The sequence below is a fragment of the Abrus precatorius genome, unplaced genomic scaffold (assembly GCF_003935025.1).
Source record: "Abrus precatorius isolate BTA unplaced genomic scaffold, Abrus_2018 Scaffold9, whole genome shotgun sequence".
In the NCBI taxonomy this organism is placed as follows: Eukaryota; Viridiplantae; Streptophyta; class Magnoliopsida; order Fabales; family Fabaceae; genus Abrus; species Abrus precatorius.
Window position 1 is genome coordinate 12,133,286 of NW_020874439.1, and position 27,752 is coordinate 12,161,037.

A 27,752-nucleotide genomic window follows, 5' to 3' on the forward strand; every position below is an offset into this window, starting at 1 on the left:
TTAATTTATTATAAGCTTATATTTTAAAAATATATTTCAAATATAAAAGAAACATATAAATGTGTCCGTTCAACTGCTGGTAGAAATAATTCTATACCACAACTTTGTCATTCAGAGCTGTACCTCGATTTAGTGACGTGTCATTTGATAGGTTATCAGTATCTCAAAAATACCATCAAAATATTTTTTATTAAATTTTTTAACATACATTTTATTATTAATTAAAATTTATTAGAAAAATTATATATGTTAGTAACTGTGTAACACTCATATAAATAGTTTATATATAAATGCAAGTATTTTATTAAACATCATCCACGGACTAGAAAATATTTTTTTACAAGAACAAAATTGATTTTAAATTATTCTATATTTAGAAGTAATTATAATAATAAATATGAATGGACAAGTGTTTTTTTCTTTTTTTCACAAATATCTCTCGTAACAAAGTTTTTACTATTAAAAAATTTAAAATTAAACCATCGTTTACTAGTTAAGCTGGACTTTATTAATCGAGTGGACAAATTTTAAGAGTTTTGTTAAATAAAATATTAAAAAAAAAGTTGAGCACCATATATAAAAAACATATAAATATTTTTTTTAAAACACTTATTACTTTTCTTAAAACGTTATTTAAAATGTACTTTAAAACAAACAAATGGCCCAATTGATCACTCTGCAGCCATTGTGTTGTGAATATAATTGGTTGTTGACAAAAGTAATCACAAAGATCAGCTTCTTATTTAACCTTAGTTAAAAGAGAAAGATCAAAACCCTTTACATTAATTCCATTCGATGATTATTTGCAACTTTTTTCACATACCAAAATTAAAACTTGATTTTAAGTGATGTAAGAGAGGTATTTGTACTTATAATTATAGTTAATGGGAAATTAAAGAAACACAACATGAAATTTTTGAAGCTTTACTTAGTTGCACTAACCCCAATTCTGAAACTTCTATTGACTACTGCTTTTGGGACATTTCTTGCACTTGATCGCATTGACATACTCGGAAAAAATGCCAGGAAGCACATCAATGCTGTAAGTTTTGTTGGTTTCATTCTGATTTTTTAGCACCCAAATATTATATCATGCTCCAAAGTTACAAATTTATCTAATAGCAGTGTGGAGTTTGGAGTAACATGGCATGAACAAATAATAATTGATTTGGGCTACCCAAATGGAGTTCTTTTAAAAAAAGACTCAATTTTCAATTTTTAGTGATTGCTGGTTAAGATTATATTGAGTTTTAACTTATTTTGAGAAGTTGTTTTAAATGGCTTTTAGGAAAAAATATATATAATTACCCAATAAAATAAAAATTACTTTTTATAATTGTAACCAAACAAACTTCTATTTTTTTATATATAATCTTTAAAATTAGCTGAATTTTTTTTTATTTTCTAATAATCACTTTTGGAGAAGCTGAAACAAACGGGCCTAAAATTTCAGAAGTCTAAAGTGATTAGTATTTTCTAAAATTTTATTTCCAGAAAGACCAAAAAAAAGAGAATGTGAGAGTAGTGAGAAAAAAAGGGGATGCAAAAAATAAAAATCATAGAGTTGATAAAGAATAGTTCATTATTTGGTAACTAACTAATAATACAACCCCTTTTTTTTTGTGCAGATGGTATATTTTGTGTTCACTCCTGCTCTTATTATGAGTAGCCTGGCTAGAACAATAACTTTAAGGAACATGTTTATGCTGTAAGTTTGTACTTTCTCAATTATTCACTGCATTTTATTTTTCTTTTGAAATTTGTTTCTATTCATTTGTTCTCCATTTGATTGGTTGACAAGAGATGCTTGTTTTATTGAATAATGTAGGTGGTTCATGCCATTAAATATTCTTGTAACATATATTGCTGGGACATTTCTTGGATGGTTACTTATTAAAATAACTAGAGTTCCTCATCATTTGCATGGCCTTGTGTTGGGGTGCTGTGCTGCAGGCAAGTTTATTTAAAAAAATTATTTTATTTTATTTTTAAGGATCTTATCAATATTATTTACTATTGATGTGTGTCTGTATGTGTCTTTGACCATTATGCATTTGATATCTACAGGAAATCTGGCCAGTTTACCTCTTATTGTAGTTCCAGCTATTTGTACAGAAAGGAACAGCCCTTTTGGAGATATGAATGTTTGCTATAGAAATGGACTGGCATATGCTTCTCTCTCAATGGCAGTATGACACTAATTTTAAACATTTGGAATTTGAGGACTAAAACATTAGTCTCTAAAATTATCATCATAAGTTAATTTGGCCATATTACCAAAAAACAAATTTAGGGTGCATTTGAGTATACAACTTAAATTAAGTACTTATTTAATAAGCTTTTAAGGTTTGTTTAGAAAAACTTATGAACAACTTATAAAAAACAGTTTATGACTCTCATAAACTATTTTAAGCTTATTTTAATAAGTTTCTTGGTAAATAGTTTACTTGTATCAAAATAAGCTAGTTTCAGCTTATCCCAGTAAGTTTCATTATTAAAATTATGACATTGTTTAAAAAGACATTATTGAAACTTTTTATGCGAAATCTTGTGTCATTAATTTGAGTATAAAACTATTTAAAATAATTTAAAAGGAGATTGTTTTGATAAGGTATATTATGAGAAAGCTTATTTAAATAAGCTAAAAAAAGATTATAGAAATTATAAGTTATTTTCATAAACACTTCCAAACGCCTTTTTAGCTCTATACTTTGGCAGCAGTCAACCAATTTGATCCCAGAAATTGGCACCATTGGTCACAAACTAAATTTCTTTTTTGTGATGCCAAGGATTGATAAAATAAGATTTTTCATAATATCAAGGACCAAATTGATTGGTTTTGACAGTTCCCGGGACTAAATTGATGTTTTACTTCAAACATGATTTCTGAATTATTTAAATCTTTTGCACTTTGTTTCTGGTTTTTCAGATAGGATACATTTATGCTTGGTCTATAACATTCAACGTTGTTCGCATATATTCACCTCCGGTTTCAAATGTTGTCAAAGTTGATGAATCTGCAGTAACTCCAATGTCTGCAATAGAAACTGATCCAGAAAACCTTTCAAAATGTTCCACATTAACATTGGCCACGGCTGAGGATAATAACACACAGCCAAATGGTAGTATTGATCGACCTGAAATTGAATGTAAAGTGCTTGATGCACAAGCAAAGGTTGTTCACTTTTCTAATATAATTACTTTAAGTAAACATTTCTTTATTGAATGAATTTTTTTGTCCTGTGACCCTTAGACCAATTATGTATCATATACATCAATTGGAATGCATTAAAAAGTTTCAACAAAATATAATAGTTTCTTTTTGACTGAAATTTTACATTAATTGGCTTAGAGTTGAATTTTATGGAATAACAAGAATGATTGATGGCTTAGGCATTGCCTATCTCCAAAATGCATTTGTCTAGTGGGAGAAAAGTAAAAGAAGTGATAGGATTGACATGAAATATATCATGATTTCATATACTAAAGATTTGATAGAAGCAATGCCTTACATTTTCAAGAGTTTCACAGGTACCAGAAAAGCTGAAGATTATGAAACTGCTGAAAATACTAGCTGATAAGATCAACAACATGAAGGTACTAATTGCACCTTCAACGATGGCAGCGGTATGTTATGTCCATAATTCTCCTATTTTTCTCAATAGTCATCCAATTGTTTGCATCAAGTAATTCATTTGAAGGAGATAGTATCTTATGAAGCATATAATGAGCTATATTAGTAACAAGACAGAGAGTTGTAACACCTAAATTGTTTGGTCCTGAAGAAGGACTAAACAATGCCTCCTTAGACTTAAAATTTGATATGACTGAGTCAGTGTTAGATCAATGCCACTGATTTTTTGGTCTTAGATCACCCACGTCCAGAAACCACTTCGGATCCTTACTAATTCAAGTCAAACCAAGTGGACACACGACACACTAGAGGGGTAAAGTTTTCCCGGTGTGTATTTTCTCCATACACAAAACTTAAACCTAAGACCTTACTTAATCAAGCACCTTGTCACTTGAACCAAGAAGCATTGGTAAACCAATGCCTCCTTTGAAAAAGCTTAAACAATTAAGGGGCTGTTTGGTTTCAGAAACAGTTTTCTGCTTTTAATTTTAATTGCAAATTGTCACATTGTTTTCATTAGGTTTCCTGTTTTCAAATATTTGTACAAGAAACAGTGAAAACATAAAAAGTTGTTTTCAGTGTTCCCTGTACAAATATTTGAAAACAGGAAGCAAAATGAAAATAAGGTGACAGTTTTGTGATTTAAACAGAAAATAAAAAATGAAATTAAAAAACATTTTCAAAACCAAACAGACCCTAAATTGTTTAAGTTTGAAGCTTAAGAGAGGTTTTGTTACCTTGATTTATGAATGTTGGACCAGAACCTCATCCAAATAGCTTTTTAAGGTTACTATATTGAAGCCTTATTAATTATTCCTAGCAATGATTCTTCATTTTCCTTCTGTATATGCAGATTTTTGGTTTGACAATTGGTGTTGTCCCTCAATTTCGAAAAGTACTAGTTGATGACAATACTCCACTCCATGTTGTTCAAGACTCTATAACCATGCTGGGGTGAGAATCCTCTACCACCAGTTTGGGTGATACATTAAAATATACAATTACTTTATTTGATTGTTCTCTTTCTTTTCCCTTCTTTAGGGATGCAAGCATTCCAACAATGATCTTATTGCTAGGGGCAAATCTTCTTAAGGGTAATCAATTATCAATAACATGAAATTTTCAACTTCGTCTTTCATCTCATGGGTTAATATAATAGTAACATTCTGAAAATGAATGTGAGGACTTAAATTGGACACTTTTCAGGATTAAAAGGATTAGGAAAGCAACTTCCACTTATTGTTGGCATTATTGTGGTTAAATATGTGGCCTTGCCAGTAATAGGTATAACCATTGTGAGAGGTGCAGTTCATTTCAAGTGGATCCACCCTGATCCATTGTATCAGTTTGTATTACTGCTTCAACATGCTCTTCCACCTGCAATAGTCGTGAGTAAGTTGTTTCCTGTAGTATTTCTCAAATAATTGTCCTAATTAAATTACAGTTTGTGGTAACATTTTCGAAAGGAACTGAAAGATAAAGGCAAGATTAAGTAATTGATGATGAGATCCCAAAATTTGATTTGTTTGAAAGATTTGATAGGATGAGATTCATAACAAAACAAAAAGACAATATAAATCAGATGAGCATGATTCCAATGGTGCCAACATATCAAGGCTCAAAATCTATTGGTCTGACTGCAAAAACATTTCACTAAAACTTGTTCATATAAATGAAATTTACAGTCAGCATAGCAGTAAAATTTGTTCATTCTTTGACACTTGGCGATTTCAAAGTCTTTCATAGAGATATTTGACTTTTATGGCATTCTGAATAATCAAGCTTGGGACTCAATTCATAAGCTGATTAAGTTGTTTAGAAACTGAATGCAAAGGATAACTAATATACACAGTTAAAAAATTTATTATATCTTCCACCTACCTATAAACATCTTTGTCTAGTCATATCTATCCATTGAGACTATGCATACATTTAAATTTCATATGAACATGTTTGCATTTCCAATATGTTTTATTCAGCTCATGTCCACATATGACAGTTTATTTCCAACATGACATTGTGTTACATTTTTTTTTTTTCACATTTAGTTGGAAAAACGTTAATTCTGTGATTGTGCCAGGTACAATTACTCAAATGTTTGGAGTTGGCGAGGGTGAATGCTCAGCTATCATGTTTGCAACTTATTCTTGTGCTGCAGTTTCACTTAGTCTCTGGTGTGCCATATTCATGTGGCTTGTACTATAACTATTTTCCATTGCAAGATGTGTTTTGATGACTCACACATGCCTCAGTGTCATGGGCATCTTATGTTATGAGCCAAAGATATGAAGAGGGGAAAAAAAAGAAAAGAGATTCGTAGTATACTTTAAACTGTTTATTTGGTTACTCTAAGAACAGAAGTACCAAGCCATCATGCGTCCTCACTTTACATGACCCTACCCTTAAAGTAATTTAGTGCATGTTTAAACCGCATATGAAATCATTTTAACATGAAAGTGATAATTTGAACTAATAGTAATAAAATGAATCTACATTTGAGTGAATTTGAGGTTAATCCAAACACACTATTAGAACTTAAACGAAAATCTTTGTCACATAGTCAATTACGTTTATATTGAGTTAAATTATATCATTATTTAATTAAAAAAGGATATATGAGTTGAAATAGAAAATTTTTTGGAAAAAAAAAAATTTAGCCATTTTTTCCATTATAAATGTGTTAAGCCTTTGTGCTAAAAATAAAAATATTAAGCTGCTTTTATGAAAATAAAAATGTACAATAGTGCAATGGTAGATAGGCATGCCGTTGTTTCAGTAGGAAGAGAATTTTTTTGTTACCCAGATAACAGTTATCGTCTCATTTCAGGAAAAAATATTTTTTAAATGTTAATAGCTATTTAGGTCTTAAAATAGTCAATAAAAAATACTTTTGTATTTGTATCAGCTTGGTGAATCAAAGAACTTTTATAAGAAAAGGTATATATTATAAAGATTGATAAGGAAAGGCAAGTCAAAAGATTTAAAAAAAAATCATTATAGTATAACTAATAATGAAGAAAAGCTATATATTAACGAATATATTTGGATTAAACTTTTTTTTGCTAAATATTTTTTAGTAAGAACTTTAAAAGGAAATGCAATTATTATTTTTTTTTAAAATCATAAGTGTGTTATTAACTTGAAGTGATTCTACTCCCAAAAGTAAAAGAGTAAAAGAAGGCCACTTTATTGTATGATAGAGCTGGACAAGGAAGTGTAACATAGTCAGAGATCCAATTATCCTAAAACACAATATGTGTTAGATATTTATTTATTTATTTATTTTATCAAAGAGAGCTTTTTAAAATCTAATATTTTTCTGACATACCAAAACATGAATACATAATACATATATTGGAATTTATAATAAGAAGCATCTTTTGGTGTCTCCCTATAATGCATGTGTCTGATTTAAGCTAGAGGTGAGTTTGAAGCCAAGAATCAGACATAGAAATATGAAAACTAAAGTAATCCAACAATACCTTACTTTCACCAAACAAATAGATATACTCACTTCCTTGGACCACGTTCTACCTTGCAATATATAGTGGCCTTGTCATATAGTTGCTAGCTTTTGTTGTCATAGTCTTTCACAAAATTCGAAACATCATGGGTCTCCTTATGAGTTACATGGGAGGAACAGGTCAGACATTCTCTTCACTTTTTTTCTCCCTTCTATTGCTTTAGTATTATATATTATGTTAATTATAATATTTTTAAATAAAATGTTAAATATTTTTTATTAATTTAAAATTTTATAAACATGACTTATATAATAATAACTTTTAATCTAACAGTTGATTTTGTAACAGACACTCTTGAAACATAAGAAGAATTAATCTTACTTATATAATTATACATTGATAGTTAAAAAAATTAATTAGTCTTAATTTTAAGCATTCAGTTTAATCAGATGATTGAGATATTCTTTTTTTCACATTTTCATTTCTCACTTGAAACGCTTATTATGTATATTTATGGTCTTAAATTAATGAATTTTAACATAATGGGACATATCAGGATTTGGGTTAGCAACCCAGGCAACAAGTTTTGTAACAGGAACACTCTATGATCGATTTATTGAGAGACAAATCAAAGATTTTGATGCCTTCCACGCTGCAATTCTTGATATCTTCAAGTAAGCATATGATTTCAAATTTCAATGGAAATTTCAGTCATTACTTGTTAAATAAAAGGAAAAGAGGCATGTAGGAAAACAAATAAATGTATCCATTCTAAGCCTCATATAAACAAAATGAAGATGAAAATTACTTTAATGGAAATTTTAATTAAATATAAGATTGGTTTGCTATGCAAAATGCCTTTCCATTCTTATTCTCAAAATTGCGTTTTTCATTGGGCGACACTGCTTACTGATAGCTGCAACACAAATAAAGAAAACAAAGCATTTTTCACTCTACACATGAAGAATGAAGACACCATATTACTCAATAAATTAATTTTTGTTTAAATATGCTTTTGTCTCTCCAAACATATCAAGACATTCATTAATTTTTATTAAAGTTATAATCATGAAATGCTGACCTCACCGTGCAAGCGAATGGGTGATTAGCTGTGCCATGCCTTAATTCTGCAAGCAAAAAGTTTGCTTCCAAGAAGTCTTTGTAATTTTGTTTTTTCTTTTCCATAAAATTTCTCTGTTAGTCTTCTATTTATTTTACCCATTAACCATCGATTTTGCTTACATTTTAGTTCATTTAAATACTATTACATATCACAACCTTTTAAAATGAGAGATCAAATAAAAACTCATGATTTGTATAAAGATAGAAAGGAAGTAAAAATCATGATTAGCAAGCAAAACATATGGTGGAAAATTTTTTGAAAACTATGTTACAATTTTTTAAATACAAAACCATGTAAGAAACCCATAATATTTATAAAAATTAAAAAAATATGTCTAAACCATTCATTTTCATGCTGGAAAACTAAAAAAATTAACCTAATTCATTCACGGTAAATCTTTATTATTCTTTCAACAAGGTGATTATCATGAAAGCAGAATTATATACCATCAAACTTCCCTATGTTCCCTCTGATGAGATTGAGTGAGGCTTGACTTTATCCAACTTTGAAAAACAGTTTTACTGATAGTTTCTAACAACTTTTTCAGTGCTATCAACATGGCCTTGCCTGGTAAGCATTATGATGCACCAGCACACAGGGAAATTGAGGTCAGCTAATTCTTTTCTCTAGTAATACATCGAATTAGTACTTGAAATTATCAGTACTGATCAATTTACTCCTTAAAATTACAATAAAAAAAAATCATTTCAGTCCTTAAATTAATTAAGCAACAGTCATTTTAGTTCCCAAAGTTACAAAATAATAGTTACTTTGGTACCTAAAATTACAATAATAAGGATTAAAATGACATTTTTGTAATTTGTGGTTTGATGCATTACTCCTCTTTTACTACTTGTTGAATTTGCAATACATGCATCCCTCATTAAGTGACATGTTTCTAACAAGCAGATGTTCTATGAAGAATGGCATAGTGAATCCAGGGAGGATACAAAAAAGGAAATTTTCAGCAAATTCATGTACAATAATGTGAATCTCAGCAAAGCAGACGAATCTATGATGATCACTGGGTTAGTGGCTCCTCCAGCTGCCATGGTAGCTAAGAGAGCTGGACAATCTCTGCCTCAGCTAAGTGTTGTCAAATCCATCCCTGATGTTGCCTTTGTTCCCACAGCTACTATCTTTGCTCTAATTGCTGTTAAGCTCTCCAAGAGAATGGCATTCAAGAATCTCCCATCATAACTTTCCCTTTTGATGCATGAGATGTAATTGCATGTGTAAATCTCAAACTGCTAATTTTAATGTTTCATGTCATTCATGTTATTCCAATGCAAATAATTGTGAACCTTTTTTTTTTCCTTAAAAGGGTAGATAATTGTGAAATTGACACTAATGAACAATGATGAATTCCATTGCCAATAGGCATACAAAAAATACAGATAGGTTACTTCAGTGCCTTAGCCCTTGGTACTCAAATCAGATCCTTCTCAGAGAGTGCAAGTTTATGTGACCTGAGAAATCACAGAATTTTCACTCTAAGAAGGAAAGAATAATAGAAGCAGACAAATGATATGATCTCAGATAGTTACTCATTTTCTCAAGATTACTCAAAATATATTTGCTATCATCTTGTGCACCACGTAGACATAGCTTGCCTTTGAATGGCACAGCCTTTGCATACACATTAAGATTTAAAAGACTAAAATGAGATTCCCCTTAGAAGGAATGCTACACTGACAAGTTTTTTCTTATCATATACTAATGCAGTTTATGTTGACAAATGAAAAATAAGTACTTATTGAGAAAATATATTATTGACCATTAAATCGTACAAGTTAAAAGAGTAATGTGGCATAGCTAATAGCTATAACACAAAATATGTGCAAATTTCATATTTCTTAGATAGCAAAATCGTATAACAATATTCCAAGGAGCAAGATCATATACTTTTTACCGCTACGCCAAAGGATATAACTGGGTACAGTTTCATTCAATTATTGATGTGCAATAGTTCCAACCTAAATCACGAACTAGTATTCCATGAGTAATACCATCCAATAATTTACAATGAAAATTTTCCCTAAAGAATATAACATGCTACCATATTCACATTATGTGTACAATTGAAATAATTTCTCAATGTAAAAGAAGCACATAACCAGCATTTACACATTGAGGCAGAAGCAGATTGGAACTTGATTGAGAAATTCTCAGATCATTCAGCTTTGTTGAGTAATCATTCTAATTTGATTCAGATAAACCCACTAATAACTTGCTCAACCTCTTTGAGCAGATTTCATCCTTCTATTTCTTTTTTTCCTAGGGATATTTAGCTTCAATGTAGAACAGGATTCCAAAGTAGAATGCTTATTCTGCACAGCATTCTCAGGGTAGTCAGGTTCATTTGATTCATTAGCTGCCTGATTTTGCATCAGAACTCCATCCTTGAACTGCACATCAGAAGAGGCCAATATTACAAATTTTCCAAGTAATATTTGTAAGATAACATAAAGAGATTGTTCAGTCCTTTTAACATAAAACCTTATAATCGGATGCTTGAGCCAATGATTATTAAAAATTATAGGCTTTGAATATTTTTAGAAACAGTTTTTTGTTTCTAAAAAAACCAAGAAAATTTTTTTTGAAGCCGTTGTTATCATTATTAGTTAAAAAAAAAAGGTTTAACAACTAGAAAACAAAAATATGTTTGAGATTTTGAAATCCTTTTTCTGTTCTGGCGGTGGTAATTTTGTAATAAAATTCAAATTTTAAACCATCTTCTTTGTTTCGGTGTTGGACTAGGTCTATCTTCTTTTCACACTTATTTACATTCTCCACTTCTCTCCTCTCCCCTGTCTCTGTGGAAATGAAACAATAACTGCTCTCTCATTGACTCTTACAGTGTTTGTCAGAACCTTCTCTCTATCATTTTCCATAAACAGGCATCCCACTAGTTGAACCACTAACCTGTCAATCTTAGAAACTTTTTGTTTCTAATAATTTTTTTAGTTGAACCACAAAATGGTGTTGATACCATAGTAGTTTTTTCCATAGTTGGTTTTCAATATGATTCGTGAATGATGTTTTGATATAGAAGTGGATGATTTTTTTAGTTTTTAAAAACTAAAAACAAAAACACAATCAAATAACCCCTATGTTACTAATTCTAATTTTCAAACAACAGGCTATCGGCAAGGAAGAAAAATACATATCAAAGCACAGATCATTTACAGCTGTAAATCCGGCCATAGGAAATGAGGGCACCAATTACATACCAAAAAGTGCTTCCAATGACTACAAATAGGTATTACAAGGCACAAGTACAAGAACAAGGCAATTTTAAAATCAGGAAAATGACATGGATGGGATACAGCAAATCAAGAGAATCCACAAAAATTTTCAACTATACATAAGCCCACAATTACTTGTGAAATAGTTTCAAATTTTAAAATAAAATAAAGTTATGATGACATGTGCAAAAATCCACAAGTATACCACTACCACCAAAGATATTTATTGGAAAAATATTTGGTTAAGCATCTTAATTTTTTAACCCATTATAAATTGGATAACATGAAATAATACAGAACTTTGTAGAACAAATTGCTTAGGTAAATTCAGCCCAACGTGTTTATTAACAATTCATACTACTGATCTCTACAGAAGCTAAGTAAATCGGATTCCACCCTTCCCCAACTCTTACTTATATTGCTTTACAAATTTGATTAAGCATAACCACATACACTTGTTCATAACCATCACAAATATATGACAGAAAAAAATAGAAACTTGAAATTACTTTTATATAGAAAGCTTACATCTTTGCATAGATCATCAAGCTCAGGCCTATCAGTGGTTTCAATACAAGTAGTTATCCCTTCAAGACTTGTTGCATTTCCAGGCATAAGTAAATCTCCCATGCGAAACTTGGATTGAAGCTGAGACGAGGAATGTGGAAAACTAAATAAAAATTTGTTTCCATTACCAATGAAAGAAGTGGACTTTAGATAAAAAATGATTCAATCCATCACATGGCCCATGCATGCTCAATTGAGTCAAAGAACAAAACTTTCCAGGATTTTCACTAGTTACCGTGTCAGTTCTGGATTTTAACTTCTGAACTTGTGACTGTATAGCTTCAATCTGTTGAATGATGTCATTCAAGGATTTATCAACATTTCTACGGTCTACAGAAGACCACACATGATTCATCATGAAGTCCTTGCTATTACCATTGTCACCTCCTGATATCGATAAAACAAAATATAGAATTAGAAATTTTGAATCCTCATGGAAAATTGGAAACAAATGAATAAAACCTCTTTCCTAAAGAAAGGTCAAACACTTATAAGTTAATACAAGAAAATCCAGAGGAAAATCTGTGTATGTAATTTTTATGCTTGTTTGATTAACAATTTTATGGTGAGATAATTTTTGCAAGTTATAAGAATACAAAAACAGCACCATGTATATTGCAGCTACTCACCTATACCAACATCATTCAAATCTTTCAAACAAGTATCAGCAGTACAATTTGTTTTCTCTGGAAAATGACAGAAGTGAAAGAGAAATTATAAAACAAAAAGACAGAAAAATCAAATTCTATGACAAATGAAGAAATGGAATACCATAGTAGGAGAATAGACTATGGTTAGACATGTATGAAGCTAAATCACACATCTCTTCAACTCTTTCCCTTCTGTTCCTCTTCATAGCTTTATTCTTATGCATTCGACCCGTTATAGGGACTGCTTTGACATCAGAGTCATCAAAATTTAAGTGTGCAAAATCAAGCTGCTTAGTATGATTGTATGCTGCAAGCTCTTCCTCATATTTACATGCTTGAGAGTGAAGTTGCTTCAACTGCATCTCAATCCACTTACATCGCCACATAATGGGGCGAATGAACCTTCTCCAGTGAATTGTCACACCTTTTGTCGTCCTTTTCTTTCTGAATGGTTAATAGAGTAAATTGCAGAAATTAAAAATGATTGAAATTTAAATCAAACACACATTACAAACTTTAATCATGGCTGACACATTCAAAAATTTATTTATATAGCTGACCATATTACCAATCAAGAAAGAACTTCTGTATTGTCAATCTTGAAAACCAGTACTGATTAAACATAGAAAGAAAAAGGAATATAATGCACTAATTTTAAAAGAAAAATAAAATTGCACATACTTTATCAATCTTTGGACCAAAACATTCAAAGTGAAACATAGTAACATACCTTCCTTGACATGACTCACACCGATCATCACACATCAATGAGGACGGATCATGAGTACGCATTGGCGATTCAACTACAGTGTCGCTGAAGAATGAGGCATTCTCTGTGTCAGATCCTGTGTCACCAAAAGAGCTTGAACACTCAGCAACAACATCCTCACAAGAATCTCTCACCACAGAAGCTTTGCCAAAATTCATGCACACTTCTACATCCTCATCTTCATCCGATAAAGGAGTTTCTTTCGTTGACATTGTTTTCAGAATCTTCTGTCCTGAAAATGCAGGCTCATTGTCACAAATCATGCAATCTTCTCTGTTCAGAAATCATGCAAATGCCATACTATCACAACATATGAAACACAAGTTTCCTTAAATGTTAAGATACACCAAAAACCAATAGCACACAAGAAATTGCTTTCACTTCAATTTTGTAACATTCTTATGATTCTCATACAAAATACTACTACATTCTTGATATAAGGCATGATCTAAAGAACAATTTCAAAACTGATCATCTATAAAGTTAAAAAATCCCTCTTTTTCCACTCTTGCGGTGAAAAAATAGAACCCACAAACTCAAAAAACAGTCACTGTCCAAATTTCTATTACCCATTAATCATAATCACAAGATTCAATACCCAAAAAGGAAAGAAAAATATATGTCAAAAAAATATAACTCCTACCCGTAAACCAAAATCTGAAGGAGATAAGAGAAAAGCCAAGATTGTTGGAAGACCAAAAACAAGAGAATCAGAATCACTCTTGAGGATTTTTATTTATTTATTAATAACAATTTTTTTATGTAGGTGCTTGTAGTTCTTGCAAGTGTTAGACTTGGTTTTCACTTCAAGTTTGGGATTGTGAATTGGCTTATTTATTAATAACAAATGTTGAATCAATTTATGAATAGAACTTCTTCTTTTTTTCTAATTAAAAGAAAATTTAAAGAAAAAAATATTTTTGGTCGTTATAAGGAAAAATTTAGAATTACGTAAGTGAAAGAGAGGGAAAGTTAAGAAGAAAACTGTGACAGCTGGTTAGACGAAACAGGGCTGTTACTAAGTTAATAAAAGAAAAATAATTTGAATTTCAAATTTAATTAGTTAATAAAAAGAATCGTCGCTATTTAAAAACTGATATCCACAATGATCTGCATCCATTTCATGTTGAAGACAAGATAAAATATGAACTAAAATAATTTTATATTAATAAATTATTTTATTATCCTTTATAAGTGAATTAGGGAAGTTAAGCCAAATATTAATACATGTGTAACTTTTTAAAAAAAGTAAGAAATTTATTATTTTATAATTTTTTTAGAATGAAATATTTAATTTTTGAAGTTTTTATATTATAAATTTAAAATCATAATTACTTATACTTTTAAATTAATAATATATATACACACATATGAATACTTGAAATTTATTAATTTGGAAAATTATAAATACAAAAGTAAAATTATAAACTAGATGCATGAAAAGTCACATGATTTAATGATAAAGGGAATAACTTTTAAAAATATTCTCTTTCAAAAGTAAAAACTAATATCTATAATATAAGAGTCTATAGCTAACTTTTTGTCTGTAATGAACAATTTTTATCATTCGTGACACTTTTAAAATTGAAGAAAAATTGCAAAATAAATTATTTAAATTAGGTTATACAATTTAATTAATATATTTTTGTGCAATACACATGTATTGAATGGGTTTTTTTAAATTTAAATCAAATTCATAAGTAAAACTAAATAAAAATAGTAGATATTTTTATTAGCAATATTAAATAATTTATTAAACTAAATAAGAATAAATTAAAATAATAGTACTGATATTCAGTATTATTTTTCAATTTATATTCATTTTTATTTACTAACAGTGAATTATTTAATTTTATAATTGATTTATTATTTTCTTAATAAATATTGATTATACTTTTTGTAGATTATGCTAGAGTTCATATGAAGGAAAAAATAATTAAATAATTTATATATATATATATATACAATAAAAATTCTCGTAATAAAAATAAATTTATTAAGATAAATATAAGATATGGTATTGAGTGAATCGTCTAAAAATTTTGTTTACTTTTGTATATCTTGCGATGTGTCAAAATCCTATTTAAATATTTTACATGGAAAACCATTCAATTTGCTATAAATTTAAGCATTATTATAACTAATGATAGCTGAAATATAATAAAATAAAAAGGAGTCAAAATAGATTGAAATAAAATTATTATGCAAATTATTTGCATATTTTAGGAGACTGAATAAGATTTTGTATTTCGGAGATGTGGTAAAAAAAAGTTGTTTTTATTGATAATGAAAATTACTCAAAGCATAAAAATACAAATATTTTAAACTTTTTTGGAAAACCATAATATCTAAAATATCATAAAATAATTTTAAGAATGATTCACAAGCATTCTATTATCCTTAATTATGATTGAATAAATTTGAGTATTTATTAAAAATATAAAAATTATAAATATTTTTATCGAATAATTAATTAAAAATAACAACATAATACTATAATTGGTCCAGTCAAGGATTCATGGTATTGGTGTGTTATTGATACTACCAATTGCTTTAATTGAAGCTCAATTAGCTAAATGTTGGTCTTAATTTAATTGATAAGTGATTAATAATAGTAATTGTTTGATAAACAATAACAAAGTTCTATCTCATTGACTATATAAATCACTTCAAGTAGACTATATTTCAAAAATAATAATCATTTTATTAAATGAGTTAATTATTCTAATTCATTTCACAAATTACTCTTAAATTTTGAATCATTCTAACATAAGTAGTATGATACAACTTTCGTGAAAAAATTATTATACAGTCATTCAATAATATGTTTATTTAATAATATAAGTTTACTTTCACATGCATTAGTTATCTTAGTGAAACTTCTCAACAAATTATCATTGCATAATTAAATGATAATATAAAAAGTATTTCCACTAACAGTAAATATAAAATATATCTTAGTCAGCTAAAAAAATTTTCAATTTCTCCTTTTAAATTTTTTAAAATCTAGCTCTTAAAATTTATTTTTTATTTCTATCCGATCCGTCTATTAGTAATTTATTAGTTCATCTAATTTAATTAAAATATAATATCAACGAAATATATCACTAAAATCATCACATTTTTAGTATTTTAAAATGAAATTTTTACTTATAAAATTAAAATTAAAATATAGATATCACGTTATTATTCGCATTAACTCTATATCACATTATATAAGTCAAATTAGATATTACATAAATATATAATAAAAAAATATTAATGCATTAACAAAAGGACTATATGAAAAAAGGAAGACGATTTTGGAAGACTTTGTTTAAAAAATAATTAAAAATGAGAGATTAAAATGAAAAATTGCATAACTTTTGAAAACAGTTTCTAGCTTTGTATCTTTATCCATTCATGACTTGGGTGAATGATACCATTTCCTGAGTACAAGTACGGTATAGTTTCATGTCCATGCTACAAAGCTATCATTGACTAGCCATCCAATTCAATCAAGACCAGAGGATCCTACTCTCTGGAAAACAATGAATACTGTACTGTTATTGATGATTGACAGTGGATACAACTTACAAACCAGGGCAATAAAGATTATTGAACAATATGCACCCTAAAAATGAGAAAAAGTTAAAAAATTACACCCTTAACAATTATGAATGATGATTTCCTCAAAGCAAGAAGCTAAAAGTGTGTGTGGATTCATGTTAGAAGACCTGCAAACATGAATCCAATGCAAAAGCTTCAACTAATAATGTTGAAATAAACGTGGATCCATAGGCATTTAAACACGAATCAAAACATGCTATAAAGCTTGGGAAGTTACTGTTTCTATGTAGTAAAATCATAATAAAGTTCCTAGCTATATAATCTGTGCTTTAGACCTGTAGTTGTTAAGCTTCAAAAAGCTGAAATGGCAGCCTTGTCTCAATTGCATATGACGTCCGAGTAGAAAGCTATGGTCCTTCTTTCACAGTTTTGTATACTTAATAATTCAACATCAAAAACTTCAAACTGTTTTGAGCTGAAAAAGGTGGCAGGTCCTACCTGCAGAACACAATACAACTGGCATGTTACTCACTAGAGATTATTTACTTTGAAATCATGTTTCTCACAAGAGGTTTAAGCTTAGTTCAGTTGCAAGAACTGTAACTCATCAAGTATTAGTAAGAATGATAAGATAATGCTAAAAAATGTAACTCACATATATGTTTCTACAATTTGGACCTAGTACTGAAATGAAATTTTCTAATGCTGAGAAAGAAAAAAAGAAGAGAAAGAGTTTGAATCTGCCTGTTGATAGTTCCAACGGATTAATTATTTTTTGTCTAATTTTTGGTGAATCAATAGGTTATTGAATCTCAAAATATTAGTTCTGGTTAGGCATCACAAAAGAGTAAGCTGGATCCAAGTAGTAGACTTCAGTATTCTGCCAAAAAAAATTTCTGCATAAGATCAAATTAAACCCATTTAAATGAAAGGATCATGATTGATAATAACAAGATCCTCTCAGGGGATTGGGCGAAAGAAGTGTGAACTCTTAACATTGTACTAGCCACTTTTTAAAGAGAAATCTAAAATCCACTCAGTAAATGCCATATACATGTATCAAATACTTACTAATACAAGGAAATAGGATATATATTAAGGAAACAATCAATATTGACAGAAAATAGATAAGATAATGATTTTCAACAGAACTCTATGTACACCTTAGGCATGCCGTTTTCTATACCAGAGATTCAATAGTTTGAATATATCCAAACTCAGAGATTAGTTACTTCAGTTTTAACAGTTGTATTTTGTCTCAAACCAGATCAAACCAAATGTCAAGAGTTAAATTGTGTGCTTTCACAGCAATAAATTGCAATACAAGATCATTTTGTGCATATAAAACACAAGAGAAAAGATTCCAAAATACATAAGAGAAAGTAGATAAAAGAAAACGAGATATGTTGGAACTCACTGGTGGTCCAAGCTCAGGGGGAATAATGATTCTTCTCTTCCCACCTGGTCTCATGTCTCTAATTCCTTCCTCAAATCCTACATCAGAAAATGTACTTCTCTCAATTCCTTCAGCACTTATTTCCTCCCCTTTTTGGAACTTTTGGGGAGAGACATAAATCAGGCAAAGGATGGATTGTTATATTATACAGTTGCAAGGATATTGGTTTGATAGTATAGTACTAAATCTTAAATTCTAAACCTGGAACTAATGCGTTGCTACCCATGCGGATTTTGGCAGGAGTACCCTGCAAATAAGTGCTGTCAATGCGACGGCCAGATTCATTATAGCCTATATAGTGAAAAGTGACCTGCAAGGCATGATATACAATCAGATCATGAGCAAATTAGTTAACATAATTTATGCATTAAAAGTCAAGCTTTAAATTACAGTGCCTAAAAGTTGCAGTTTTGCAGCGCTAAAAATGACATTTTTTGAGATAGCTTCTCACTTTCAACTAATCATCTCACATGAGTGGCAAATGATATAGTATGACCCCAATATGGATGGAAGATAAAATAATGCTAGAAACAAAAAATTTACCATTGGGATTTTTTTATATGAACTAAAAATTAAGAAAACATAAATAACACAAATCATCTTATCAATTTCACTGCAAAGAAAATGCCAACAATGCAGATGACAAAATTTCCAGCAAATATTCTTGAAGTAGAATGGATGATGGCTCTATCAACAACAGTTGTCACACAAGCTATCATAAAAGCTAGAGAATAGCTCAGCAGCATTAGTTAATGGAGAAGCTACAATTTCAATTGGATATTTCTTTTGTAATTTCTTAGTTGCTATTGCTAAGAAATTATTCAATTACAAACTTCTAAAGATCTTTACCACATTTGCTGAAGTAAAAATGACAACAAAACCCTGAGTAGTTATAGATCTAGACTCTAGAGATTGGTTTTCAAAGCAAAAGAGGAATAGCTCTTTGGCATTGTGCGCTAGATCTGGGGAAAATTATATTACCTCTCCAATTGAACCACTCTCAAATATCAATTTCCCAGTTTCCTCATCCCACCAAAATCTAACAAATAAGTATGCAATTAGGGATGCAACCAAACAACTCTCCAGTGCATTCCTTACATATAGCAACTGTTTTAATATTAAAACAAAATATAGTTCTTTCTTCCCTTTAAGGTATGTTTGGAAGTTGAGACTTGGAAGGGAAGAGAAATTTTTCATTTCCAATAAACATTATATACTTTCACATTTTTTTTAAATAAAAGAAATGAAATAATAGATTAGTATAAATTTAAATTTACTTTTATAAACATTATATAACTCTTAATGTTAAAATTAAAGATTTGCCATCCTACCCAACTCCCAAACATACCTTTAATAATATTTAGAGGTATAGCCAGTTGCTAAAGACTATAAAAGGACAATTCTAGTTCTCATTCTGATGTAGATTGGCTAATATATTTGTAAAGTGCTTCTGCCAAACAATTGACTTAAGATTAAATTACAGAGAAAGAAGTAGTAGATTGCACAGAAAATAAAAGAAAAACCTGCTGACCATCCTTTGGGCAATCACCTTGACCAACAACAAAATCTAAGTATATGAGCCCTGAATCACTCTTTACATAGTTATCTGATGATATTACTTTAACTTGAAAACCTGAAACATAAACAATAAATCTGACAATCATATCCAAAAGCATATCCAAGAGGTTCACAACAAATAATAGAATTTTCTTATTGAACTTAGAAAGTAAAATAATCATATATGAAAAAGATGTGTAAGACAAGACATTTCGCATATAGTGAAATCACACTGATACATCTTTAAAGGGATGGAAAAACAGTAACCATCACCTTCTCTAATAAAGTTTGGAAAGTCCTCTGGTGCATTGTTTTCTTTCTGTATCCGCTTATTTTGTAGTAGCAAGCGTTTTTCGTCATAAGGATTCTTACTCTTTGTCTTAGCATAAGAAGATAGAGTTGGGAAAACACCAGTTGAGGCCAAAACAGAAAGGATAAATTTCCTCCTCAATGCTTTCTCAGAATGTGACATGCAGCTATTCTGCACTCTATCCATATAAATAAAAGGAATTCATGAGGAATAATCCATTCACAAAATTTCAAAAAAGCATATCAATCCACAGGTAACTCTTACATGTAGTCCTCTGATTGTTGGTTTCGGCATCCATGAGTTAATTGTTTCCTTTGAGACAATATAGTTCCTTGTACAACACAAGGGAAGTTCACTGCCAAACAAGTTAAAACCCTTTTAGTCAACAAGTAAAAATTCCCACTCTTTAATTTATTCCCTAATCATGTAAACATTATAGCAACAATGCAAGCTCAAAGTAGACCAGGTATCTACCTTAATTATATTAAATTTATGATCTTAGAAGCTTCTAACATCATCTAGTTGCAACAAACTCCAACATCACATTACATCCATATCATATTAAAGACTTGGGCATTCATTTTATACTAACTTAAAAATCAACTACAAACACAGAACCAATGGAGTTAAGAACATTGTGATGCTGAAACATGAACAAAGAAGAGAATTGAGGACTATTTTGATGTAGAGTGTGTGAGAGAAACACTTACAAGGAAATGATGGCATGGGTAATAAATAGCGTCTTAAGACCAGACCAGAGTGGAAGCACGACACCTGGTTTCGTGTTGCTCCTAGTTCTTATCCACTCTGTTTGTCGGTAAAAGAAAATTCAATTTTTAATTTTATTTTATTTTAATTTTAATTGATTTTTTTTTTAATTCACAACGTCTTGGGCTTTTCTTCTTCGGCCTTTTGACACTGTACTTTACCCCAAACAAAAAAAAAGAAACATCTTCGCAGCATCTCACAAAAACCCTAATTTCCAAATCCAAACACCCAAATAACCTTACTCTCCAAAACTGCATGTCCACTTGTTCTCAGCATTCGCATCACTATTTGGTCTCTTACTTAGTCACTCATCATCTCCATTCAGGTATATATATATATATATATATATTGGTTTTCTGATTTCTTAACTTGTTTTGGTTGCTTATTTCTTAATTGATGATAAATTCTATACACCGATACAGTCTGTTTTTGTTTTGCGGTTTTTGATATGCACAACTCAGATTTAGAAGAATTCACGTTTCCTGAGAAGTGAGAAAGGTAAGAGGTTAGCTTTGCTATCAGAGTTTTCATTTCTAGGTAACCAAGTTCCCTTGCTCTTTTATTTCCATGTCTGTTTCTGAATTAGTCGTGTAATTATTTCTGGGCATCTGAATCTAATATTTAGCAGATATTATGATTTCAACAAGTTGGACAAGAATTTTGTTAGACCAATTGAGTTCAATCAAATGCACATTTGTAGCACATTTAGCTCATAACAATGGTTTTAGGTTGAGTGTCTTTGCCATAACTGAGAAGGTGGCCAGTGTAATTGTTAATTGCTCTACAACACATCTTCATTTCCCTCCACTCCGATCCTTGCAATCCCCTGAATTTTCAAACAACTGATCAGTACAACACATCATCCACTAAAAAGTCACCGGATTTTTAACCCATAAATTTTATAAACCCAAGAATCAGTTTGATTTTTAGTGTTAAGAAACAGTCACAAGAGACAAGAGAGAGAGAGAAAGGGTCGAGAGAATTGGTAGAATCTCAGAATTTTCGTTACACACTGATCTGATACATTATTATTATTATTATTATTATTATTATTATTGTTGTTGTTGTTGTTGCTGTTGCTGCTGTTATTGTTGTTATTATTATTTTTATTTTTGTGCAAAATTGCATTATTGATTTTATTACTTTATTATTATTGTTATTCTTGTTATTGTTATTGTTGTTGTTATTGTTATTTTTTTTTTGTACAAACTTGCATTATTGTTATTGTATTGTTGTTATTATTGTTATTATTATTTTTATTTTTGTGCAAACTTGCATTATTGATTTTATTCCTATATTATACAAAGATCTAATTTTTTAAAAAATTCTTCAGTAGTGTTTGATTCTGGTCAAGGTTGGCATCTACCGCGGTGATTAAACCTATGAGCCTCTGTCGTTGGTTTGCATCATTTGATGAGAGAAAATTTTGGGGTTGGTTGTTTGTGTCAATTGGCTCTGTCTCCTTTGTCGGGTATTTCTTTGTTGCAGTTATATCCAAGCTTCTACCACCGTCACATGTTGCCCTCATTTCTTCCGTGCAAAATGACTGGTAATTTCACATGTTGCTCTCATTTCATGCAAAATGACACGTAATTATTAATTACATATAGTTCTTGTTTCTGCTTTCATGTCAATGATTTTTCAGCATGTTTTGTTTGGTGATTTTTGGAGAGAGAATAATGAAAAGTTTAAAATATAAGGGGTAGAAAGTTATTATTTGGTTTGCGGATGATAGTAGATGTGTTATTTATGAACATGGCTGTATATCATTCATGATAAAGATCTGATTTACTTGGGTTGGAATTTGGTTTATCATTTGCTGATTTCTCAATTACAGATTTCTCAATTTCTCAACATGACGGTTGTTGTTCTAGTATCCTAGGTGATTCTTTCTTTCTTAACATTATGTGGTCCTCCAAAAGTAGGTTTAAATTGCTGTTATTGCAGATCAATGCCTTAGGTTCCCACTTTTCCACGTGGTCTACCACCGCCGTAACATCACCTTTTGGAATCTAGGACAAAATAAATTTGATCTTTGTGTTGTAATGATGTGGCAATTAAATTCATTGGGAACAAATACTTTGTTTGTGCTATAGCTTCTTGCATAAGTAGCTATTGTTATTACAATTACTATTAGCTAAAATAAACACTCATCATTTTCTTTATTTATGTTTGACAAATATAATAGGTACTACTGCTTCTTAGTGCCACTGACTCTCCCTATAATTGTGGTTGCTGTTTACTTTCATTGGCTCAGCATGAAGTTGTTCAAGCATGCATAGCATACCTTCACCAAATTTTGAAGGTAGAGCAACAACTACCTATGTCAATTGTTGCTTTGCTTGTTAGCCGTGCTGGACCTGCACTCCTCTATTCACCTTAAAAGAAACAAGGATCTGACTTTGTGAAAATCCTGTAGTAACATCTTGTTCTTGCCTTTGTTATATGTTACATGGGATTGATTACTCGTAGGGGCTAAACATGTTTCTTTTGCCTTTGAAGCGTACCTGAGGCCTACCTTCAATTCTCACATCATCTAATCTTTCTATGTAAAGTTACATATATCAATCAAATCCTCCGAGCAAAATTGTTTTCAAAGAATTATTGTCAAAGAATTATTGTCTTATTAATCTATCTTCATATCAATGATACCTACTTAATTTTGTTCAAATGAAGAATGTACTAAAGGAAGTTTAAATGAAGTGTCTCAAGTTTTCAAAATATTTCTTCAATGTAACAAGTATCTAATTTGGTGGAACCACCCTTCCTCCTATTTTTTTTCTCTCCTTTGTTTCTATAAGGACCAAACATTGTATTGAGTCATTTTTATCTTTGTTATTGTTGCTTAGTAAATCCGCTTATTAATCTGTTCATTTTTCAGCTAATGTTACAGAAATATATCAATGACATGAAATTGCTTGTAATATTGATGATGCTCGTGTACTTGAAAACTTACAGTTGTTACCTTTTCTTGACAATGTTTAAGCAGGACTCATTCTAACTTGTAATTGGTTGGAAGACTTTTGACCAATTGGTAACTTAATAATATTTTATTTATTATTTATTATAAATACAGAAAATGAGGAGAAAGAAACAGTTGATGCTGATATGTCAAATTACGCCTCCATTAGTGTTTTTAAACATCAAGCTCAAATCATTAAAATTTGAAAATTTTAGCATTTTAATATTTTTGAGCAATTTGAACAAACTTATTAGTACCCATAACTTATAACTCTATGAATGATTAGTGAGTAGTATTTGGATTTTTATTTTTATTTTTCACTTTTTTTAAAAATTGTTTGATCGTGTGATGATCAACAGTTTTAACTACTAAATATTGATGGAAAAAACACCTATAAAAGCAATATAAAAAGTTCACTTAGCAGATATTAGCTTTGATAATGAATAACTTTTACGATGTTTTTATAATTTTTTATTATTTAATTATTTATTATAACTTTTTTAAATTTTCAAAAAAATGGTGGGCCAACTCGTGTGCCATCCCTAACAAAGGCAACAGAGTAGGAAGAATTTTTCAATTTATTTGAAGGAAAAAATGATGTACTCAGCGTTGAGCATCATCCCATGATTAAACTTAAGCTTGAAGAGGACTAATCATATTAGAAAAAAGGATATTTCATAAATAATATTTCACAAAATTTAGTAAATATTTGTATTATGGAATATTATTGAAGTAATAATAATTTATGTAATTAAAAGACGTTCTGCGATATTTTTCTAATATGGGATTGGTCACTCATCCACTTCAGTATTTTATCAACAAAAACGAGGATATTGTTTTCCTATTATCAAGACTTTCAATATTTATTGATTGTTTAATCATAATATTTGGTCTTAATTACTTATTTTTAACGAGGATTGTTATTTGTATCACCTTTTCAGTTTATGTGGTATTTTAGTTCATTTAATTTTAATTACTTATATTTAATTTTTTAAACGTTTAAATTGAGTTTATATTTAAAATTTTATTTAATAATTAATAAAATATAGCAAAGATGTAATATATTATTGATTTATATAAATATGCAAGAATAAATATATATAATAATTAAATAAAATAATTTTTATTATATTCATTTATTTCATATAATGTTTGCATTTAATTTTTTATTAATTTATACAAATTAATTATATATCACATTTCTATTATATATATATATATATATATATATATATATATATATATATTAGTATATTTTGATCGTTGAATAACTGATTAACCGAATTAAATATGAATAATTAAATTAAAGGAATTATTAAAATCATACGCAAGTTAAAATATAAATACAAAAAATACAATTAAATCTTTTTTTATTATTATTCAATTGTTGAAATAGATAGAAGGTAAATGAATTTGGTGGAATCAACTAATCAGCAAATCAAGCAGTCACAATTTTGCAAATCAAAGCAACTAGATGAAGAATAGACAACTAAAATTTTGTGTATTTTTTAATTTGATTTGTCAAGAATAAACGTTGAACTGTTCCATTTTCATTAATTCAACAGCTCTAATTAAGTGACTGCATGTTTCTTCCAAGTTTTGATAAATATCAAATTTATTGTTTATGTTCAATCTTAGGCTTACACTGCAATACTATGTATGACCTTTGAATACATTATTAATAGTTCCTAGATGCCATTCAAATGTTTTGTTATTTCAGTGGTAAGACTGGAGAGTGCCCTCATAGAAGAACCATGCTCACCAAGGGCAAAAGCAGCAGCATCACTGAACTCGTTCATTCTTTTCCTCATTTCCAACCCTTCTTTACCTTCCATGACTCTCTTTATAATCTTTGCAATTTCCTCTCTTTTCACTATACCACTCTCATCAACCATAGGCCTCAGTGCCACTTTGAGCTCATCATTGAGTATTATTGCATTCATCTTTTGCTCAGCAAATAGAGGCCATGCAATCATTGGCACCCCATTAACCACACTCTCTAGAGTTGAGCTCCAACCACAATGACTCAAGAAGCCACCTATGGATCCATGACTAAGGACCTCAATTTGTGGTGCCCATGATGGAACCACTAAGCCTTGACCTTTTGTTCTGTCCAAAAATCCATTTGGTAAATATGTTAGTGGATCCTCTTCTTTTTCTCCAATAAAATATGCAGAGGCTGGATAATCGTTTGGGCCTCTCACAACCCATAAAAACTTGTGACCACTCAATTCTAATCCAAAAGCTAATTCAATGAATTGGTCATAAGAAAGGGTCCCACCACTCCCAAAAGATACATACAAAACACAAGTTGGTGGTTGATTATCCAACCACGTCATACACATTGACCCATTTACCTCATTACTTGACTTAGTTTGAATGATAGGTCCAACTGGGTAAACACAAGGACCTTCTCTCTCTTGCAAAGCTCTTATCACATTTGGTTCCAAATCCGTGAAGGTATTCACGATGACACCATCAACCAAAGATAGTGTTTGACACACATCAAAGTATGATTTGTATGTTTCACTTGATCTTTCACAAAAAACTGGTTGTGGAAGATCTTTGACTTTGAAAGGTTTGACACAACCTGGAACATTCACAGTGTTGGTTGAGTCTAAGAAGAATTCATTGGAAGTAGTCTCATCAAGCTTAGGTAAAGAGAGGCAAAATGAGAGTGATACAGCCCCAGAGGCATAGAAAACATAAGACAAGAGGTTGAATTGCTTAGCCACATGATGTGCATCAGTTGAAAAAACGCTATACACTAAAGCAACTAGGTGAGTGTGAGAAGCTAAGGATTTTAATGCTTCACAAAGAAATGGAATTGAGTGCTTCACAATGAGTTTCATTCTTGTTGCGGGTTGCTTGTTCTCAGGAAGGTCTTGCATGTTGACTTGAGGTTGAGGGAGAATAGTGAAGTCTATGTTTGGTGGAAGACTGTTTAAGATAGCTAAAGTGGAAGGAGTCGGAGAACCAAGTGTTGGGATGAGAAATGTTACATTGAGGTTATGGTGTTGTAGAACCAATCTTTTGGCAAACTCCACAAGTGGGATCAAATGGCTCAATCCTGGAGATGGAACCATGGCAATGCATGTTCTTTCCCCCATGATATAGAGTGTATGGCATTAATGCATTATTGTTTTATGGATCTTGAGATAGATATATACAGAAGTGGATGGGATATTTTTGTAAGATTACTTTTGTTTAATATGGTTAATTTTTCATTCGGTAAGTGAATGACTAAACTTTTTGAGCCACGACATTGACTTGTCATGCTAATTTATTATCTTGTGATAGATGCATTGACATGCTATCAGAATAATGATGTAAGCTCTTACGTAACTTGTGATCAAAACAACAAAAAACTCACTTTCGAAGTAGCTTGTAATAGAAACATTGGCGGCATAGATTAATTGGTAGTAGGGTCAAATAGTTTGGAATTGAATGATTCTACTGTCTCCCATGAAAAATAGCCACTCAATACCAATCTCATTGGTTGGGATTGTTATATTCTCGAAGTATCAATGCAATGCAAAAGACTGGATCGAATTTAATTGAAAATAAAGAGAAGGAAGAGAATAGTGGAGAAAAGATTTTAACGTGAAAAAAAATTTAAATCGGAGAAAAAAAACTCACAGACAACGACCAGCAAAATAATTCTACTATGTAAAAGAGAGAGTACAAAAAGTCCT

The 27,752-nt window shown here is 30.1% G+C and overlaps 5 protein-coding genes across 7 annotated transcripts; 2 read left to right on the forward strand and 3 right to left on the reverse strand.

The window, feature by feature from the left end:
* The first annotated feature begins 907 nt into the window (after positions 1–907).
* Positions 908–5,058, forward strand: LOC113850819 (protein PIN-LIKES 1-like). The gene is made up of 9 exons (XM_027481349.1): positions 908–1,042; positions 1,629–1,708; positions 1,829–1,953; positions 2,068–2,189; positions 2,930–3,175; positions 3,532–3,627; positions 4,488–4,588; positions 4,676–4,728; positions 4,841–5,058. The coding sequence occupies exons 1-9, from the start codon at positions 908–910 to the stop codon at positions 5,056–5,058; spliced, it is 1,176 nt and encodes a 391-aa protein (XP_027337150.1).
* Positions 5,059–7,210: 2,152 nt separating this feature from the next.
* Positions 7,211–9,602, forward strand: LOC113851433. The gene is made up of 4 exons (XM_027481915.1): positions 7,211–7,277; positions 7,655–7,772; positions 8,769–8,829; positions 9,131–9,602. The coding sequence occupies exons 1-4, from the start codon at positions 7,244–7,246 to the stop codon at positions 9,419–9,421; spliced, it is 504 nt and encodes a 167-aa protein (XP_027337716.1). The 5' UTR covers positions 7,211–7,243; the 3' UTR covers positions 9,422–9,602.
* A 2,205-nt stretch (positions 9,603–11,807) lies between these two features.
* Positions 11,808–13,619, reverse strand: LOC113851434. Its single transcript, XM_027481917.1, has 5 exons — positions 13,438–13,619; positions 12,808–13,130; positions 12,666–12,722; positions 12,272–12,423; positions 11,808–12,117 (listed from the first exon to the last, which is right to left on the reverse strand). Exons 1-5 carry the CDS (start codon positions 13,611–13,613, stop codon positions 11,938–11,940), a joined length of 888 nt encoding a protein of 295 aa, XP_027337718.1. The 5' UTR covers positions 13,614–13,619; the 3' UTR covers positions 11,808–11,937.
* Positions 13,620–16,934: 3,315 nt separating this feature from the next.
* On the reverse strand, positions 16,935–21,176 carry LOC113849624 (peptidyl-prolyl cis-trans isomerase FKBP20-2, chloroplastic). 3 transcript variants are annotated; one of them, XM_027479654.1, is made up of 8 exons: positions 21,038–21,121; positions 20,592–20,682; positions 20,291–20,505; positions 19,984–20,093; positions 18,662–18,770; positions 18,422–18,498; positions 17,340–17,502; positions 16,979–17,171 (listed from the first exon to the last, which is right to left on the reverse strand). In XM_027479654.1, the coding sequence occupies exons 1-7, from the start codon at positions 21,051–21,053 to the stop codon at positions 17,383–17,385; spliced, it is 738 nt and encodes a 245-aa protein (XP_027335455.1). In that variant the 5' UTR covers positions 21,054–21,121; the 3' UTR covers positions 16,979–17,171; positions 17,340–17,382. The 3 variants fall into 3 exon arrangements, with proteins under 3 accessions (XP_027335454.1, XP_027335455.1, XP_027335456.1); XM_027479653.1 differs by having other exon boundaries at positions 16,935–17,502; positions 21,038–21,176; XM_027479655.1 differs by having other exon boundaries at positions 17,150–17,502; positions 20,291–20,498.
* Positions 21,177–25,419: 4,243 nt separating this feature from the next.
* LOC113849341 (hydroquinone glucosyltransferase-like) lies at positions 25,420–27,701 on the reverse strand. The gene has a single exon (XM_027479196.1). It carries the CDS (start codon positions 27,165–27,167, stop codon positions 25,746–25,748), a length of 1,422 nt encoding a protein of 473 aa, XP_027334997.1. The 5' UTR covers positions 27,168–27,701; the 3' UTR covers positions 25,420–25,745.
* Positions 27,702–27,752: the final 51 nt, after the last annotated feature.